General features: G+C 36.2%; 1 protein-coding gene across 3 annotated transcripts in view; it reads left to right on the plus strand.

The window, feature by feature from the left end:
• Positions 1 to 18,841, plus strand: part of BORA (BORA aurora kinase A activator) — a 38,476-nt gene that overhangs the window by 208 nt on the left and 19,427 nt on the right. The window contains exons 1-12 of one of the 3 annotated variants that reach the window (XM_042805810.1): positions 56 to 159; positions 555 to 725; positions 1,882 to 1,988; positions 5,636 to 5,681; positions 7,211 to 7,292; positions 8,539 to 8,604; positions 9,348 to 9,404; positions 10,719 to 10,936; positions 12,243 to 12,396; positions 13,563 to 14,164; positions 14,567 to 14,698; positions 16,199 to 16,376. In XM_042805810.1, the coding sequence (XP_042661744.1) occupies positions 570 to 725; positions 1,882 to 1,988; positions 5,636 to 5,681; positions 7,211 to 7,292; positions 8,539 to 8,604; positions 9,348 to 9,404; positions 10,719 to 10,936; positions 12,243 to 12,396; positions 13,563 to 14,164; positions 14,567 to 14,698; positions 16,199 to 16,376 (1,798 nt within the window). In that variant the 5' untranslated portion in view covers positions 56 to 159; positions 555 to 569. Of the gene's footprint in view, positions 1 to 55; positions 160 to 554; positions 726 to 1,881; positions 1,989 to 5,635; positions 5,682 to 5,831; positions 5,884 to 7,210; positions 7,293 to 8,538; positions 8,605 to 9,347; positions 9,405 to 10,718; positions 10,937 to 12,242; positions 12,397 to 13,562; positions 14,165 to 14,566; positions 14,699 to 16,198; positions 16,377 to 18,841 lie in introns of those variants that run through there. The other 2 variants (XM_042805809.1, XM_032987611.2) reach the window with 2 other exon arrangements.

An 18,841-nucleotide genomic window follows, 5' to 3' on the forward strand; every position in this document is an offset into this window, starting at 1 on the left:
GGCTTCCCGCCGCCCCGCCGGGCTTGGCCTCAGTCCCCTCCCGCCGCCGCCTCCGCTGGCTCCGCAGCTCCGGGGGCCGCCCGCGCCCCGGCCGGAGCGCCGGGTTCCCCAAGCCCCTGAGGGCTCCAGCGTTCGGTGTGCGAGCTGCCCCCCTCTGGGGTACATTTGGCTTCATCGCCGAATATTCTCGTGTTGGTTTGTTGCTGTTGTGGGGCTGTTTTTTGTTTGTTTGTTTTTGCTTTTTTGTTGTTGCTTGGTGCTTTGGTTTTGTTTTTTTTTTTTTTTTTTTTTTTTAATTTTCAGTGTCTTTTTTTGTCTCGCTTTCAGAGGTTTTATTTCTTTTTAGTTGTTTGTATCCGCCTTAATTATCAGCTCTTCACACATCAAGATAAAACTAACCGGTTTTGTTAGTCTTTTAAATGTTTCTGGCGCCTTAAAAATGATTGATCATCTCTTCCCAAAACTTTCGGGATGACTGTGAAAAGTCAAAATTATAATTTCCTTTATTTTTTTTTTCCTGCCCTTTATTTTTCCTCTCCCTCTCTCTTTTCCAGGTATAGTTTAGTGTTATGGGTGATACAAAAGAAGCTAAAATGCAGATAACACCAGAAACTCCAGGGCGAGTCACAGTCCTGAATCCTTTTGAAAGTCCCAGTGATTATTACACTCTTCAGGAACAGATTGTCTCCAGTCCTTCAGTCTTTAAATCAACAAAATCCTCATCTGTAAGATACAGTCTTCGGTTGTCTAACTATACAGATGTAGTTCTGATATTTTGAAATGCCTTAAAAGGTGTATTTTATTTAGTGTACTTTAAGGTATATACTAAGCCAAAGAGTTTTGGTGGCATTTGGTGGTTCTTCTGATTACAGTAGTATGCTGCTTTTAATATTAATGTTGTCACTTAGTCTTCCTACTTTCCTGATTTTTTTATTTTTTTATTTTTTTTTTTTGTCTTTAGATATTAGGTGTATCAGTAGATTAGCATATACCCACTAAGTGCCAGAACCAGTTGAAAGTAGATAAAGGACAATTGTTGGATGTGGTGTTCTTGTCCCACTTAAAGTGGAAAAAACCCCCAGTTCCTACTTACATGCTAAGCAGGCTGGATGCAAATAAAACTTAATTGCTCTTCTATTATGAGCTGTTTACATAGTCAAAGAATCAAGTTAATGATTTTATGTATATATAACATTTTTTAGTTGCAAATTGTATTTTGGATTGCAGTTGGAATTACCTGATAAGCAGAGATGATGCTTTGCTAATGAAACTAAAAAGACTCATTTGGTAGATTATTTTTCAAACAGATATTTGAACAGTAGTTTGTAATTGTTAAAAAAAGGGGCAAAGCTGATTTACATCTGAATTTGGGTTTTGTTGTGAGCTATGCCTGGTGTTATGAGGGAGACTTTGCAGGATGTGTATGGGGATGCAACTCCTAAGTCTTCTTGGAAATGTGAGGTGAAAGGAAGGCTGCTGTATTTGGATAACTTGGTGCAGATATGGACGTTGGGTTTTCATGGAACCACAGTTTTGATTATGGCAATCTAGAAGCAACTAAACTTTATCCCAAGTTCTGTATCTTTAGTAGATCTGTCCTCAGAAATTGAGAAGAAATTGATACCTCAGTTTGTAAATATTGGCTATAACCTTCTACTTCATATTGTCTTGTAAATTGTTGTAATATCCCTAACAGGATAAAGAAGCCTGATTGACTTACTCATTCTTTTAAGTGGATCACTTAAATAGAAACTCTTTTGATTGTTTTTGACAGAAACTATATGGAAGTTATGATTGCACTGTTCCATTGAGATTTGTCCTGTGATTTTATTTTTACCTTTCTAGACTAGCAAGCATTAAGATGTCCATTTCTTTTTTTAGACACCAGGAAAATTTAGATGGTCTATTGATCAGCTTGCTCTAATAAATCCTGTGGAAATTGACTCTGAAGATGTTCGACGCCAAGCGATGTATCTGAGTCATGCTAGGTAACTCACCATCTGTTTTTATGCAGTTAATGTAGCTTGAATACTAGAACACTGTTCTTTTGCTTTATTGACGTCTCAGCGTGGCATTAAAGACTTTTTATTCAAATCTTTTAACATAGATTTTTGTGTCCCTGATGTGGATATACTATTTAGATTAGGCTGCCTCTGTGTCACTCTTTTTTAATGTTAGGAACTGCTGATCCACTCTGACTGCAGTTTGGAAGACAGCCAGGTAAAAGCAGTTAATGGAAGCAAGAAAATGACTTGCCAGTGATTGTTATCAAGCTACCCCTCCTGCTCCTTGTCACAACACAATTTATCTCTCAGCATGCTCCATACTGAGACCTGTGAAGTGTAGGCTTCTTTGGTCTTTGGGGCTCCTGCAGAACGGTAGAGCTGGGAAAGCTAGCTAGGTAAGCCAGTACCCTTTGTGAAAGGTATAGATTTGACTTAATGTGAAGGAGGGAAGACCAATAAGCTTGCTGTCTGCTTTTTGCCTTGGAGGAGAAGGAGATTGTTAGTTACTTGAAATAATTTGGGGATCTTGATATCAACTTTTTCCTTTCTCTGAAAATAACTTCTGCAGGGAAAACAAGTAAAACAGGCTTGGTATTCACAGCTCATCTTGCAGGATAATCTTACACAGTAATAGTATAGAACATGTCAAGGGAAGGCCACGGTGGTGAATCCTGTAGACACTCACACACGTTTCTCAGATAGGGACTTGCACAAAGAATTGTACCTCATGACACAAAGCACCACAGTAATAGAATAATAAAACAATCCCCCATCCTGCTTATAGGACTTTCAAGTCCTGTTAGTGAAATGAAACACAGATAGAGGGCTGTTTAGTGCAAGAGTCCTCTGAATACTCATAGAATCATATAATGGTTTGGGTTGGAAGGGACATTTAAAGGTCATCTAGTCCAACCCCCCTGCCATGAGCAGGGACATCTTCAACTAGATCAGGTTGCTCAGAGCCCCATCCAACCTGGCCTTGAATGTTTCCAGGGATGGAGCATCCACAATGTCTCTGGTCAACCTGGTCCAGTGTTTCACCACCCTCATCCTAAAAAAGAACTATTGCTCTTAGTGCCTGACTGAATCTAGAATCTTTATTTTTGAACAGGAAGAGCTATAAGAAGGAATATGAATATCTTGCTACAGTAGAGATGTAGAAAGAATGCAACTGTCCTCAGCTGTACCTGTGAATCACCATGTCTTAATGTTGATACTGTTTTTCTTAATATCTCTTTGTTTCCTGGCCTTCCTCTAGCCGCCAGTAGGTTTCATAATCTAATGCTTTTTATATGTTATAAAGCCTAAAGCCTTACATTTTTAGAGAGTTGATTACATTGGTTCTGGAAGCCTATTAGCACACATACCAACTAGCTTTAATTTAGATGGCTTGGGTGAAAATTCCAATGGTGATTAGTGGCATAGCCTGTAGATGTAAACGTGTATTGTCTCAGTGGGTCCTTTCAGCCTGTCCCACTGTTTCATACCCATTGTGATTTATTTTCTAGTCGTATCAGATGATTTTTAAAAAGAGGCTACTTTCTTTGTGTAGATATGCTGTGTCCATGCTTGCATGTCTCAGACTGAGGTGGTTATTTCTGGTGGCTGCAAACTGTACATAGTTAAATGCATATATATGTATGTGTGTAAGATTTTGTATGGCAACTGGGTTTAATTTACATTTCTTAAATACTGCTTTGTGGAACCTAAAGCGTCATAAATACAACTCTTGACATTAAAGGTTCCTGATAAAAGAGTTTTCAAAGTCCACGCATAATGCTACACAAACTATATACTCCATTTTAATAATGCTTGTTAACAAGTCATTTTTCTCAATTGCAAAGGAACACAAGCATAAGAAATTTGGTGTATAAGTACTCCAAACTGTTAATTCTCCATTATGCAGTGAAAACAGTTTGTGTAGCAGCACAGTGTAAAAGCTCATGAGTGCCTTGCAAAGTCTAAGTGTGTATCATGTGTAGACTTGATTTTGTGCAGTATTACTGTTTCCATAAACTAGGCATCACCTATGTGTATGTGTTCATCGCACTGCTTATAAAATGATTAAGAGAACTTTTCTGGCAGACAGTTAGTGAAAAATAGTCTGTCAGTAATTGGGCAGACAGTGACAGACTTGTCCACAAACTTTCCTCTTCGCTTGTTATTTGTACTGGTAGAAATGGAATGTTTCTAAATTGGATTCTATGCTACTATATGTAAAGTATTAAAAAATTGTGTACTGTACCTTGCATACCGTGTGTCACAGTTGCAAGTGCTCTGTTGCTCGAAGTTGCATACAAGGCTGGCGGCTTTTTATTTTTGTTAAATACATACAATGTTTTCACTTTTTTTCCCAGAGTTATGCACTAAAGAAAAACCATCCTCTTCTGCACTGACCAGCACTTTTAGCGGGAGCTGTTTTCCCAGGTCCCCTGTTTCTCCTTTGGAATCTGACTTGGAATTACATAGTGATCCCCTATGCATAAATATACAGTGATTTGTGCTTATTTTTTGGTATAATGACTAAATTTTGTGCCAATGTCTTCATAGAACTGTCACTTTAGCATTGTATATGGCAGACATAGAAGATGGCATGTCCAAGTATTGCAGATCCAGCTGAAGTCTGATTAGCATCAAAGAAAGAGGGTTGTGAGGGGAAGTTTATGTATGTATTGGGCACACTTACATGTGTTTGTGTAGCTAATTATGGCCATTTTCTGACTGATTTCTAAAATTGCTCAAGGGTAATTCAGGTATACTAACTGTATATGAAAGTATTATGTGATGCTACAGTGATGATGAATATTCATTGTAAAATCTTTTTAAGCTTTTAAATTACATAGTAGTATCTGAAAGTGAGACTTGAAGGTGGCCATTAAAGGATGTATAAATGTAGAACCTCACACATCCTTTTGAAGGTGGCTCAAGTAACTACAATATTAAAAAAAAAAAAACAAAACTAGGTTAAAAGGTGCATGAGCAATGTACCTTTTGAACCAATGAATTGATTCAAACTGAAATACAATGTTCTATCCTGAACTGAAGAAAATATAGCAGACTAGCTATTTGAAAGGGGGAACTCTGTGATGGGAAGATGGGCTGTGTCAGTAGTTTAGGCATGTAAACATGAGTATCTTCTCTTGCCCTTTTCCTTACAGCTCAAGTTTTTATTGTGCTTGGTTTTGTGGTGAGATTCATTGTAAGCCTACTCTCATGGCAACCCGAATAGTAAAATCTACTCATATGGCAAGTTCAACATAACTAAATGGATTATTTTGAAGTATCAGTTATGATTTGAGTTTTTGGCCAGATAAAGGTATTTGATAAGACTTGATAAAAAGACCTGATACAAGGAGTAAATAGAAGATTTGCAAATATGTACTTATAAATGGTACAGATATTTTTCAAGTGAACTGAAATAACTGAGAAGTACATTTATATTTCTAAATTTATAGTATGAGATTATTGCGCATAACAGTAAAAACATAAGATTTAGGGCTTAATGCAGTTTCATTTATAATGTTTCTCTTAAGCATCTGTAAAAGATTACGTGGTTGGACTTTACTCTTTTTTTCTTTCCAACTATGTGATGGTGTTGATAATTGAGTTGTTTTTCATTTGTTACTTAGAATTGATAAGGAGACAGAAGACAGAAGACAAAAAGCCATTGAGGAGGTAATAAAACTTTCTATGCTATGAAGTACTGATTTGTTTTACCTATACACCTACAAAAAAGATCCACGTCTATTATAGGATTTAAAAACTCATAAGTCTATTATTTTACTGGTCAGTGAGAAAGTAAATTTGTGTCCTCATCCCTTGCAGTTGTAGTTGGAATCCAGTTGGTCTTTTTCTTCCCATCTTCTTTCACGTACCTGTAAGTCAAAATAGTAGATTTTGCTGCTTTCATGTTGCTTAGTTAGTAGGAATGTAGCTGTAAGATAACTCTTATAAATAGTTAATTTAAGGTCAAAAATAATGATTGAGTATTTTGGGGTTTATAGTAACTGTTAGTGTTAGGTGGCTTAGTTTCTTTTATTGCATTTTTTAAAATATAGCAGAACCTTGGTGGTTGTTTTATTTCTTCCAAAGTCTGCTTAGTTGGAGGCAAGACTTTTTTATGGTAGTTTGTAGTTCTGTCCATTTTTCATTTTATTTTTTACTATCTGTCTAGCAGAGAAGGAAGAGTAAAGTGTTTCAAATCTTCACTACAGAAATCTTCAATGTTATTTCAATTAAAAAAAATAAAATAAACTAAGGCTCTGTTAGGCAAGTCTTCCTTAGTGTTACTGACCTTTTTATATTGTATCATGCTGTTACCAGTTTCTGTGTCTATAAGCAAAAAATATGTTTTATGATTCCATGAAGGTGCCATGTAGTTGACCTGTAACTAAGATACTCTGTTCTAAATCTGCATTAAAAGGATATTTCTTCTTTGGAATGGATCATTCAGCAGAACAGCTTGAGACCATGTCTCTGATAAAAATTATGCCTTTAATAGTTGGGTGTTTCAAGCTGAGTTGTTTTGTTTTGTTTTTTCATTTGCTTTGAGTCTTGCTTTTATTGAGAGCAGGATTTGCCATGTATTTCTTGAGGTTATGTAATAGTGTTCATGTCCTCAGCATCAGGGTGTTCGAGACTGCAACTGTGACAGCAGATAGAGTTTCTGGTTCAAAGAGTAAGACTGCTAACCAGTTTAGCCAAATACACTAATAATATTGCCAAAGAGCCTTGGTTGTCCACTTCTTTTACTGTTACTGGAGTGTCTCTTTAGCACTTCTGCAAAATAGCACAACTATCAAAATACTACGATTTAACAAACTGAAAATCTGAAAAGAATTATGTTAAACAACTGTGCAGTAAGTATGGCTGAGACAATTCACATTTGTAAATGAGTAATTAGTGTTAAATGTAACTTTTGTACAATTTTCATTCTTCAGACTTGAAAGATCTGACATGGTATGTGTCATAAAGAAAACGGGAGTCATCTTAAAATCTCTGGGCCTGAAGTAATTAAATATATTTTGGGTGTAAGGGATAACTAAGTTTTGGGGAAGAAGGAGTTAAAATTCTTAAAATATAGATGTGTGAATAGCAAAAGATATGACTTAAAGTTTTCTTGTTCAGGGTACTAATCTAAATTTAAAGTTGAGAGTCTCCAATTTTTAAAAGTGGTAAGATGGTTTATTTCTATTCTACTCTAGTTTTTCACAAGACGACTCATAGTTCCTTCTCCTTGGATTGAACACGAAGGCAAGCAAGTTTCTCAGTTTAATTCAACTAAATGTAAGTTGCTTTTGTGTGTCCACCCCAAATTACTTCGCTTTTGAAGAAAGTATCAAGCATAATTTTTTCAACCTCAATTTAAATTTTAAGAACCAATGATAAAAAAGGGCACAACTGATAGATTTTTAGTTGTTCTCTCCAAGTGCGTTCTTTGTTTTCAAATCATTTATTAATTCAGAATTTTACATAATTCTTCCTTTTTGTTATTGCTTTACTCCTGTTCTTAAATCTTTTTCCTTTCATAACCTGTCTTCAACTGGTTTAATTTACATACGCAACTTTGCTGTGGGAATGCTGGTAATAGTCAAGTCATCTACTTCACTCCTGATACCTGCACATCTGACACTTTCTGACTGCTTTCCTGCCAATATAAATACATGGGGAAACTGAGTTCCATATGTTTCTACCCTTACCTGCCACATAAATTCCTCTTGTCCTCTTAGTGTCCTGCTAGTTCATTGTCATTGTATGTCGGGTTGTGGCGTTTCTCAAGTTTATTTCATTTATGCCATTATTAGATTTTTTTTTTTATTAATGCTGTTGTTATTAAAGTGTATATATAACCATCGTAATGGATGGTAAATTGATTACAAGCTGGACAAATATCAGCTATAAAGTATTGTTTGCATTCGGTATAGTTCTGTAGGAAACTCTTAAATAAGTGTTTAGGCATTTTTGCATAATTTGGAAGAGGCTAAACTGTTGCATTTTTTTATCAGGGAGATGCAGCTTGAGGGTAGTGTATTTCCAGTTGTCAATTCTAGAATCGTCATTTCTTGGGCAGAGAACATAAGCCACAATCCTAGACCTGGGAAAGTGAGTGGTGAAAGAAAATGGTCTAATATGTTGCTTAGCTGTATAAAAAGGGGGCAGTGGGAGATTCTTCATCTTTGTCTTCAAGTCCAGACTGCATGATTTTCTGGAAACGTGTTTTACTTGAACACAGCCTGTTTGGCTAAGCATAAACGGAGTTTATTTTAAATCTCTAATATAGAGGAGGCTGCAGGAAGCAAAGATTTGAGCAAAGTTGATGCTACTTCACTAAGCTTTTTTTGAATAGAAAGGAACCAAAATTCTCTATCTCAGCTATAATAGTAACCTTTCTTCAGTACTCCATTCTAATCTATTCCAAGCTTTGATGCAAAAATTTTGTTTAGTAGTATTAAATATTCTAATTTACTGCTGCTAGTTTTCAAAATTCTCTATGCAATGCATGCTTAAATGTAAGCTCTTATCTGTTTTTCAGCCATAGATTTGAATAACATTTCTCCAATTGGAAGACAGCTAACTTTGCAGCCTGGGAAAAGCAATGGTGGGTAAAAAGCAATGTCTGAAATTGCAGGCTTTCTCTGAAGCAAAATAACCCATTTTTTTAATGGCTATTTAATTTCAAAAGGGAACTATTTTTTTGTTAGTATTCCAGTAGAAGTACTTTTTCTTGAACTGCATGGTAGTATCAATTTTAATATCAATTTCTCATAGTAATTTAATTCTATTATACTCTCAGATTTTTTCTGAAGTAAAACCAAAAGTCCTCTGTAGACTGTAGAGTGCATTTTTTCCAACTCCATGTATGTACTTTTTCTGAAAAAAAAGTGAATACAAGCCTCAGGTTTATGGGTAAATTACAGCTTCGAGAAACCTTTAATGTGTTGGATCATTTTGGGTTAGAGTGTCTAATTCTCTGCCAAATAAATAGCTGAAATCTTAAGACATCTTTTAAAATATTTCATTTTAAATAAATAGGTAGTGTTTTTCCCCAGTGTATTTTGATGATCTTTTTCCCATTTCCTTTTGAATCCTTCCTTTCTTCAGAGACCTCTCTCCTCAGTTAAGAATGTCTCTCTAGAGGCTTTTATGTTACAACCTTTGGTTTTTTATATCTAGGCCTGAGTGTGCTGTCAAATCAGAATCCTAGCTTTAATTAACACTTTTCCTTATTGCAACTGTAACTTAAGTAGCTCACTTGCAATGCAATTTGAAAGCCAATTTTTGCTTCTGCAGATTTAGTAAAAGGTCACTGCAAGCTAATTTTGTTGGTTTTATTCATTTCAGCTGCTTGTCAGACAGTACTGTCCTTGCCAGTGGATTTTAATTTAGAGAAAATACTAGGTATGTTGTGTAATATCTAAATTTAATTATGAATGTCTAAATAGAAAACTTGGTTTTGTGTTGTTTGCTGAGGTTTTTTTGTCTTATGAAATATTGAAAACCTGATGTACAAATGGAAGTTTTCAGTATGTGTTCTAAACAGTTACTGCGTGTTACATGGGACATCTGACTTAAATGTGATTTGAGTGTAAACATAAAAAGAGGAGGGATATGGAGGACAACTGGAAATGGATTAACAATTCTGAATGCGTAAAAGATAGTAAGGAGAAGACACCCTCGCCTCCCCCCAAATAGAGCAGTAATTTAATAGAGCTGTTTGATGTACAGATTGCTGGCCATGAGGCTTCTAGCCCAACTTTGCCTTGAGCAAAGCTACACTATAATTCTCAGCTTTTAATTTAATCGAAGCCGTGGTGGTGACGAGAAGTTGTGTGGTGGCAGTAAAGCCATGACCGCTGAGTGGGGAGACACAAGTCCAAATTAACTGTCTGATTATAACTGCTGTATCAAGCAATTACTGCCAGCTTCTCAGGCAAAGAGGCTGGAAAGGCCTGTTCTTACAGCTCAGGTGTGGGAATAGTGGGTGTAGCCAGCTCAGAGGTTTTTGGCTGCATGCTCCTATCCCAGTACTGAAGTGCACAACCATGATTTTGGGCCATCAGAATTAAAACAGGAAAACAATCATATCTATTGCTTTAGTGTTTTGTCTTAGCAAATATTTCCATCAGTGCATAGTTTGTGAATTACTGTTTCTTTCACAAGGAATATCCAATTAGAATAGAGCAAGAGCAAAAAACTAAAATAATCTGTTAAATCTCAGCATATTTTAAGGGGTCTTTGTTAACATCTCTATGCTTTTCTACTGTAAACTGCTAACTGCTTTGACTTTCTTCGAGTTGAGTCTGGGTTGCCCTTGGATGTATCATGATGATCATCAAAGCATATGGGAGACCTGAAAAAGGGTCTAGTTTTGCTTGGGTAGCATAATAACCCCCTTGTCACCACTCAGATGTGAAGAATAATAGAATTTTGGAAAAGGCCAGTAAGTAGATGCTAGGCAGTATTTATTATCTTTTTAAACGCAGACTTTAGTGTTAAAGGATGGTAGGCAGAAGTAGAACCTTGGTAGACAGAGCAGATTTTTGTAATTATAACAAGTGATTCTTTGGAATAGGTACCTAAATTAGATTAATTACTTGCTGTATTGGTAGATTGGATTAAACATTTTAATTTAGTTATATAGGTCTCTGTAGTGGAAGATTTATTTTTTTGTCTTGCATTCTTACTGAAAATTACTTGTCCCCCCATTTCTAGGTGAATATTTTAGAACTGATGAATTTGCAGATCAGTCTCAGGAAAATCTGAGCTCTTCATCACTCAGAAGAAAGCTGTTTCTAGAAGAAAATGGGAGTGTATCTGGGTGTTTGTCCCCTTCTCTACATAGTTCACGTGGTAGTCAGCCACTTGGAGTGCTTTGTTCAATAGACATATCTCCAGTCCGATGCAGAAGCCCTCTGGAAACATCTAGTTCAGTAAGTAGCCTGTTCTGGGGGCTGGGTGGAATGTGACTTACCTGGCACAGGAGGAGTTCTCAGAGCAAGATCTACCAAGTCTGTGTTCTAACAGACTTCACCAGAGGAACAACCGTGTTTTTAATAAGCTACAACTGCTTTATGACAGAGTAGGTGTTAGACCAAAGGGTGGTGTGGGTTTGGTTTGGTTGTGGTTGTTTTTTTTTTTTTTTTTTTCAAATTAATTTTAAAAAAGCACAAAAAAAGTCTTGAAATAATATACTACTGACTTTTTAATACATCAAATTATTAGGTTGTGCTGCTATTCTTTTGTATAAAAGGAATTATGCTTTCATTTTGTTATGAATAGGAAGATAGGAAGTAAGAATGGATACATATACAAGACCTTCTGAAATCATGTTGAAACTATTTTTTTTTTTTTTTTTTTCATAAAATGCGTACACCAAAAAGGCCTATTTAAATCCATGAACTGGCTAAAATACTAGTTATAGCTCAAATTCATTTATGGATGTGGAACTGGTGGATCTTTGAATGCAGTGCTAAATATGCTTTTTTCTTTTCCATTGACCAGAGATTTCAGATGAATAGACATTTATTAGAACACAGAACATAATGTCTTCTTTAAATTAAGCAAGATGAACTGTATTCCCAGATGGATATAGCACAGCTACACTGGTTTAGGTGGTGTGGTTTCATCTATTTGGTAGCTGAAGTGCATGGAAAAAACTACCTCAGCAAGAATGTGGTTTAAAAAAAAAAGTCTTCGCTATGGTAACCTAGTAAAGAAATCCTACAACATAATTAATACTGCTAGAAATGATGTTTGGTTTTGCACCACACTCTTAGGCAAGATCACAACCACTATTAAGAAAAAGTATGTTGCCTGCTGCTCAGTTAAATAACTCAGATAATACGGATTCCTTTAAAATACAAATAGTGGCTGGCTTTCATCTGCATTGCTATGCGCAAGAAATTGCAATTAAATACTTGACTATATATACAGATAACATTAATTCTCTGTTAAGGCTTCTCATAGTTCTTAAATATAATGGGTATTATAGTCTTAGTTGGTATTATGTGACAGTTTGAGTCCATTGCTCTTTTCCTGTGTGGAGGCATAAAGTCCAAGAAGTGAAGAGCTGCAACTGGAATATTTAAGATAGAGTAATGATACATTATTGTACATGATTAATTTCCTCAGTGCTGCCATATTAGGCTTTCTAGGTAGAACACATTTTGATATACATAGTAGTCAATGCTTACGTTATGAAAATAAGCCTTTCTTTGGTTTTGTTTTTAACTGAAGGGTCAGTTTTCATCAAGTCCTATTCAGGGAGGAACAAGGGCTTACAGTCTGGGAAGTATAACCAGTCCCACATTTCCAGAGGGGTCTCCTGTACAAAATGGTTCTCCTACTTTTTCACCAATTGCTTTTCACATCAGAAAGACACCACTGTCAGGTATGGTTTAATTGTATATATATTATTCTTTCTTGATTCACGTATTTTTATTATAAAAACTGCTGCATTCTTACTGGAACTTGTTTCTGTTTGGAGACGAGTTACTGTGCTTGGCAGACCAGCAGTCTCCTTCTATATGACACATTTACTGTTTAGCAGGGAAATATCATAATGATGTGAAACAGTGAAATGTATCTGCTTGCAAAAAATCAACTAGGGAGAATATTTTAGAAGAAGGAATTGAGAGGAAGGAAAAAAATTAAAGGAATAATCAAGTGTGAGAAGGGGGGATTAAAGCCATATGCCTGAACTAAGTTAGGTCACAATTCTGATTTGGCCAAACCAGATGCATTTTAATTGGACAAAGAATGTTTAGCATGAGTTTTCAAATCATGTGAATGCAAAGATTATTTGAAATGCAACTGACTAGTGAAGAAATCACAAACATTTTGTGTCCTTGTTGCTGTAGAAAATGTCAGTATTTCATGTTTCATCCATTACCCAGTAAGACTTAATGCCACGTTTGTACATGATTTTGCTCTTATGAGCCTTCTGTTTTTTTAACACTGTTATATGTGGAGATTGTATAGGTGCTTTCTCCCTTCTTTGATTTTCTTAAACTTTATTGCTGCCCCAAAATTTTTAAATGCCTATAGAATATATGTATTGATATTTTTTGGGGAAAAAAGCCACTGAACCAGCCTTCACAGTTTCCTTTGAACACTGTGTAGTATTGACATTTGAAAATGCAAGGCCTCCAATACACCAAATCATGTAAAAGGAAACAAATTTAGTGGTAAAAATGGAATAAAAACCTGCCTTTACCATGGTAGTTTAAATGTGCTGGTGGTTTGTGGGGTGTTTTTTCGGGGGGGGGGGGGGAGGAGGTGTTGGGGTTTTTTGGGTGTTTTTTTTTTTTGTTTTCTGTGTTTTTTCTTTGTTTTCTGTTTTTGTGTTGTGTTTTTTTTTTTTTTAATTGTATTCTGGGTTTTTGTGGTTTTGTTTTTTTTTTTTTTTTTTTTTTAAGAAGGTCTTGGAGCTGGGAGACAGTGGTCAGTGAAATACTATATAGTTGGCTATAATTCTTGAAAGGACTGTAGGGCTTTGAGGATGATGCCTTTAACTCCACCTAATATCTGATAGAAGAACTCCATTGTTTTTTACAGACCAAAGAAAATTCACATTTCATTCTCCAGATATTCCTTCTTCCTCAAATAGAATGACACCCCCAATTATGAGAAGTCCTTATATAGATGGTTGTTCCCCGATTAAAAATTGTTCTCCTATGAGGCTTGGATCATGTAGAGGAACTGCCCAGTATCAGACTTCCGTCATTAGAATACCGATTGCAGTTGAGAATCAGAGTGAGGATGAGGAAGACAAAGAAAATGCTTCTCCAGCAGAAGCTCGGTTCCCAGAAATGGATAACGGAATAAACTTATGCCAGGAAGATGGTGATTCTTTTGCACGTGGTACGCATCTCGTGGTAGCAACTGTGTCTATTGCATCAGCTCACTCAGAAGCTTGTCATCAAAGGTTGTCATCATTTCAGGATATAGAAGGCTCAAAGGAAAATAATACTGTAGATATGGCTGACGCAGCTGACGTGTCGGAGGAGAACACTTGGATAAAAGAAACAATTGGCAATAGCAATGCACCAATGACCAGCTTTATGACAGGGATAACTTTCAGCATTGAAAACTCTCGCATGTGCATGTCGCCTCTGGCAGAAAGCAGTGCAATTCCTTGTGACAACAGTAGTATTCAGGTAAAAATAAAAATCTTTTGCTTCTCTGGAAAACTGAGATTGACGTACTAGCTTTTAATATGTAAACCATTCTGGAAGTAACTGTCTGTATTCCTCTCATCGGGTGTAGCACGTAGATGGTATTGGGACTTATTCCTGTCCCCCATCCATTTTCCTCTTAGTGGAGTTAGCATAGCATTTATAAATTATTTTTGTGTTACTGTGTACAATAATGTATTGAACTTACTCCAAACCAATTCTGACAGACCCATTTACAATTTGCTTTTGTTACTAACTGATGGTAGTTGCTTTGTTGGATTAAGTTCTGTTAATTAAATGCAAGTCATATAATGTATGAGAATCTGAGAGGTTTGTTGGTGTTAAATGGCAGTAAATATTTAAAGCCCTGCTTCTTGATTTCAGGTGGACAGTGGTTATAATACACAGACTTGTGGAAGCAGCATTATGGATACTGCGGGGGCTGAAAACAGTTGCAGAGAAAATGATGTGAATACTAATGTGTTTCAGAATAAATCTCAGCTGCTTAGAACAAAGGTAGGAGTTAAATTGTGATACAAAAGTAATAGGCTTCCCATCTAAAGCATCTGTTCCCTATTTTATGCAGTTTCAGGAAGCCTGAGGGGAGAGACTGCCAGGTGATAACAGAGACCATGTTAATGTAGCCTCTTTTCAAGTATTATGTTAAAAACAAGAAATAAATGGAGGACGAATATAAGCTGTCAATAAAATTAATGCGTTCTATGACAACAGCAGAGGTAGTTTCAGATGAAACTGACGTATATGCATGGAGGGTAGTTGTGAGAAGAGCCAAGTTGCTTATGGCTTCTGATGTATTGTAGTCTGTCTTACTTTTGTTTCTGTTGTTCTTGCTGCTGCTTTTTATTGTTAAGTTTTTAAATGTCTGCCTGTGGATAAGTAAATTTTTTAGGAAAAGTTGTCCCCTACTTTTCATAAACTAGCCTCAAGTTTCCTAGACCATACCTGGCATACTCATTTGGTGGGGAACTTTCTGCTTGGGTACAGGCTTTTGATTACAAGCCCTTTGACCTATCTTAAAACAAATTGCAAAAGATAATACATATCTAGCAAGACTCCCAAACTTGTAATCTTGTGACTGATGGGAAGGAGTTCTACTTCTTCCACAGTATGGGAAGCAAGGCTAGTTTCTTTGGAGGAGAGAGCAAAGATCATTTCTTCTCAATTAGTAATTATGGTCTTACAAACTTAGTAGCTTATGGTCTACTACTTAGTGTCATTCACAGTCCTTGAAGAGGAGACAGTACTGATCAGTAGTACCAATTATAAAAAAATTCAAGTAAGTCCATTCAGCCCTCACTTCACTTCTGCATCTGACATGCTAACAGCCCCTTCTTTGCTAATGTAAAGAGCAGATTGCTGTTGTCTTATAGACCATTGACATCAAATTTTGAACTCCACTCATTCAAGATTGGGATAACTGTGCCCTTACAGGAAGATAGATGGATATTTTATCTTTAACTTCTAAAAATACCTATCTACTCTGAGGTCATGCCCCAGTCACCCTGTTGGACATGGATTATACATGTGAATATACGCACTAGGATCTGTTGCCTAGGATCAAACCTGTGCTAGAGACTCACCAGTGTCGTGCAGCTGTCTTTTCCCATTGCTAGTCTTCCAATTGCTAGATCCTGACTAAGCCCAACTTTGTATTTTGGATTAAGATTTAAGCGTGGAGGCATTAAGTGCTTCATTCAGCTCTCACAACAGAGAACCCACAGAGAATGCAAATAAAAAAGGACGGATGTTGTCGGCTGAAAGAATCCAGTCCAGCTCATTCAGAGCATGTGTGCTCTGAAGGGAGGTTCTTGCTGACAGCATGTCTCAAAGATTTGTGCAGAGAAAACTATCTTTCATGTCCTTTTCAGAATGGGAGAGATGGGAGGCTAAGGTACTAACTGTAACTTGAAATTTTCAGTAGTAAGTTTGGATCTTGTTTATTTGTGGAATTTTTGTGAAAATGGTTTTAAAATTAACTTTTCCTTATTAACCTAGGAGGGTTCCGTTTTAAACCATAAGGACAATCAGTTGCTGAAAGCAAAATCTCCAGAGAAGCAATCCTGTTTCCAAAAAGCAAAAAAACATAGTACAGTATTTGGTCAAAATACAACTTGTAACATTTCTGCCTGGAAACATAAAAGTGAAAATCAAGTTCAGGGATTTCACAAAAATGGTATGTAGTTTTCTGATAGAGAACTTAAATTGTGTTGTCTAATAAATTTTTATATATATGACCTCAATTACATAGATTATACATACATTGCTTTTTTTTTAATGCAAATTTAGTAAATTGTCTGGTATATATTAAGAGAGTCTTTTAATTATGTGGGATTTTTCAGGTCTTACCAAGAAATTTACTTGGTACTTATTGGTACCATTAAGTGATTGCTTTGAAAATTAAGGCAGCTAGACTTGGTGCAAAGAAACCATACTGTTTTTTCAGAATTGTGTTCCTTCTGTGATTAGGGTAGATTCCATGAGGAGCCTTGTTTTGAAAGTTTGGACATAACTTCAGCTTCAAGAGAAGTAATTCAGATAAATAGAGCAAATCTACAGTAATTTGTGTAGGAGCAAACGTAACTGCAAAAACACATACCTTTTAAGACACAAATTGTAAAGGCACAAGGGAAACTCTTGGAGGGGACAGAAAAAGGAAAGGAGTATTAGTTTTGATTTGGATGGTTTTTCCTCTGATCAGATTTATTGTGTGGCTTCAGGCATACTGGCACCAAGAGAGTCACTGGACAGAAGTGAACTGCAAGGGGTGTGACAAGAGCCAGGCTGGGGTAAGGGGAGAAGGGTGGGTGTCAGTACCAGACTAAAGTAACAGGGATGAAACTCGGCTATGACTTTCACAAGGAAAGAATAAAACTTCTGTGTTATAGTAGAGTGCAAACTGTTAAAAATTGGTGCTTTGATTTTTAATATCAAGCTAGTCCTTTCAATTGTTTTCCTTGTGAACAGCTGTATGAAAACACCATTCTAGTTATGCAAATCAGATACTTTTCCACAATAAAAAAGCTTAATTCTCTTATTACTAAGTTTTATGTCAAAAGAAACCTTTCAGCAATCCTTTGTACAGTTTTTCCTTGGTTTGACAGGAAACGGCATATCTGTCAGTTAGCTTTGCCATGTACTTAGGTAAAATGTACTATTGGGTACTTTAAAATTAAGTTAGTGTTGTTTATGAAAGCAATTGCATTAGTACTAATCTTGAAGTTGATCATCTGACTCCACCAGTGTCTCCTAAGATGACTTGTGTCCACACTGATGCTCTGGTACCCTTTCAAATGAACCAAGAAGGTGCAATAAGGTTAACTGGTCTCAGTACATCATTAAGATAATGGTGCAGCCTTCCTTCCATTACAGTAAACCAGTACACTTTTACTTCCCTCTTAAGTCCCAATACTATTATGTTGCTTACAGAAATTACCAAAATATTTAGATAAACTTTTAGAAATATAATTAACTATTGCATGTCACTTTTTGCAAAACGTATTAATATAAGCAAACTCTTGATTCTTTCAAGAAAACCACAGATGAACTAAAGTATTAGAGTGGGGGAGGGTATGGAAGCCCACAACTCCCTTTGCCTGATCAAATCAGATCTGGTTAAATTTGACTGGATTTCTTCAAAAGAACCTTCTCAAATTCATAAATGTGAAATATAGGAAAAAAATCCATATGGTAATTTTCTAGCCCTAGTGACTAAGAAGGGAAGAAGAGAGAACAACTGAGATTTCAGGGCTCTGTGTTTGTAGAGCTCTGACGTAAACTGTGTTGGATTCATCAAAGTCCATTCTAGTATGTGCCCCCCCGAATGAGTCTCTCTCTCTTTCCATAGCGAGGATATCCAGTCCCAGGACAGTGGATGGAGGTTCTGCTTCCTATTCTATTCCACAGCAAAGCTCACACCAAAGTGACAGACTGTGGCTGATGAGTAGCTATTGACACACTAAGCCTGAAACAGTTGGTCAGACCTGAATTTGAAGGCAACTGACAAAAATTAAAAAAAAAACATCTCAGAAGGGGAGGTATGAACAGAATTGCATAGCATTAAAAAGCAATGTGCTAGACCTGAGACTTGTGTGCAAGTCTTGTATGAATAGAACAGTTCTTGCAATACTTGCGTTAATAGTTCACCAGTGACGGCCTTCTGAAAAATATACTTAAAAAGGGAAACTTGTATACCATCAATAAAGCATCATTTGATTTTAGTTCTCACATTGCAGAACTAGTAATTAAAAAAATTACTTTAGATTTCTAACCAGCAAAAATGACAACATGAATTATTGTTACTTCCATAGCAATTTAATCAGTATTTCTTTAATGTATACTGGATTGAGAGGAATTGAACCTAATATCCTGAATTATCTATTTCATGCTCTTGAAACAGTGCCCTATTAAAAGCTGGAAATACACTGAATTGGTAAGTTCTAGGAGATGAATTTTATTAAAGTAGGGAATGACCTTAGACTTCTGGAAAATTAATTTATTGAAGAGGGCCTTCAAAATGTTCTTAGCTCTAGCTTGTAAGGTTTGTAGCTCAAAAGCAAGACAGAACTTGTCTGAGATTTAAAAGTTACTTATGACCTTGCGTAGTTTCTGTTTCTCATGATAACTCCCTTTAACCATAAT

This window comes from Tyto alba, unplaced genomic scaffold (genome assembly GCF_018691265.1).
Source record: "Tyto alba isolate M040663 unplaced genomic scaffold, T.alba_DEE_v4.0 Super-Scaffold_45, whole genome shotgun sequence".
NCBI lineage: Eukaryota > Metazoa > Chordata > Aves > Strigiformes > Tytonidae > Tyto > Tyto alba.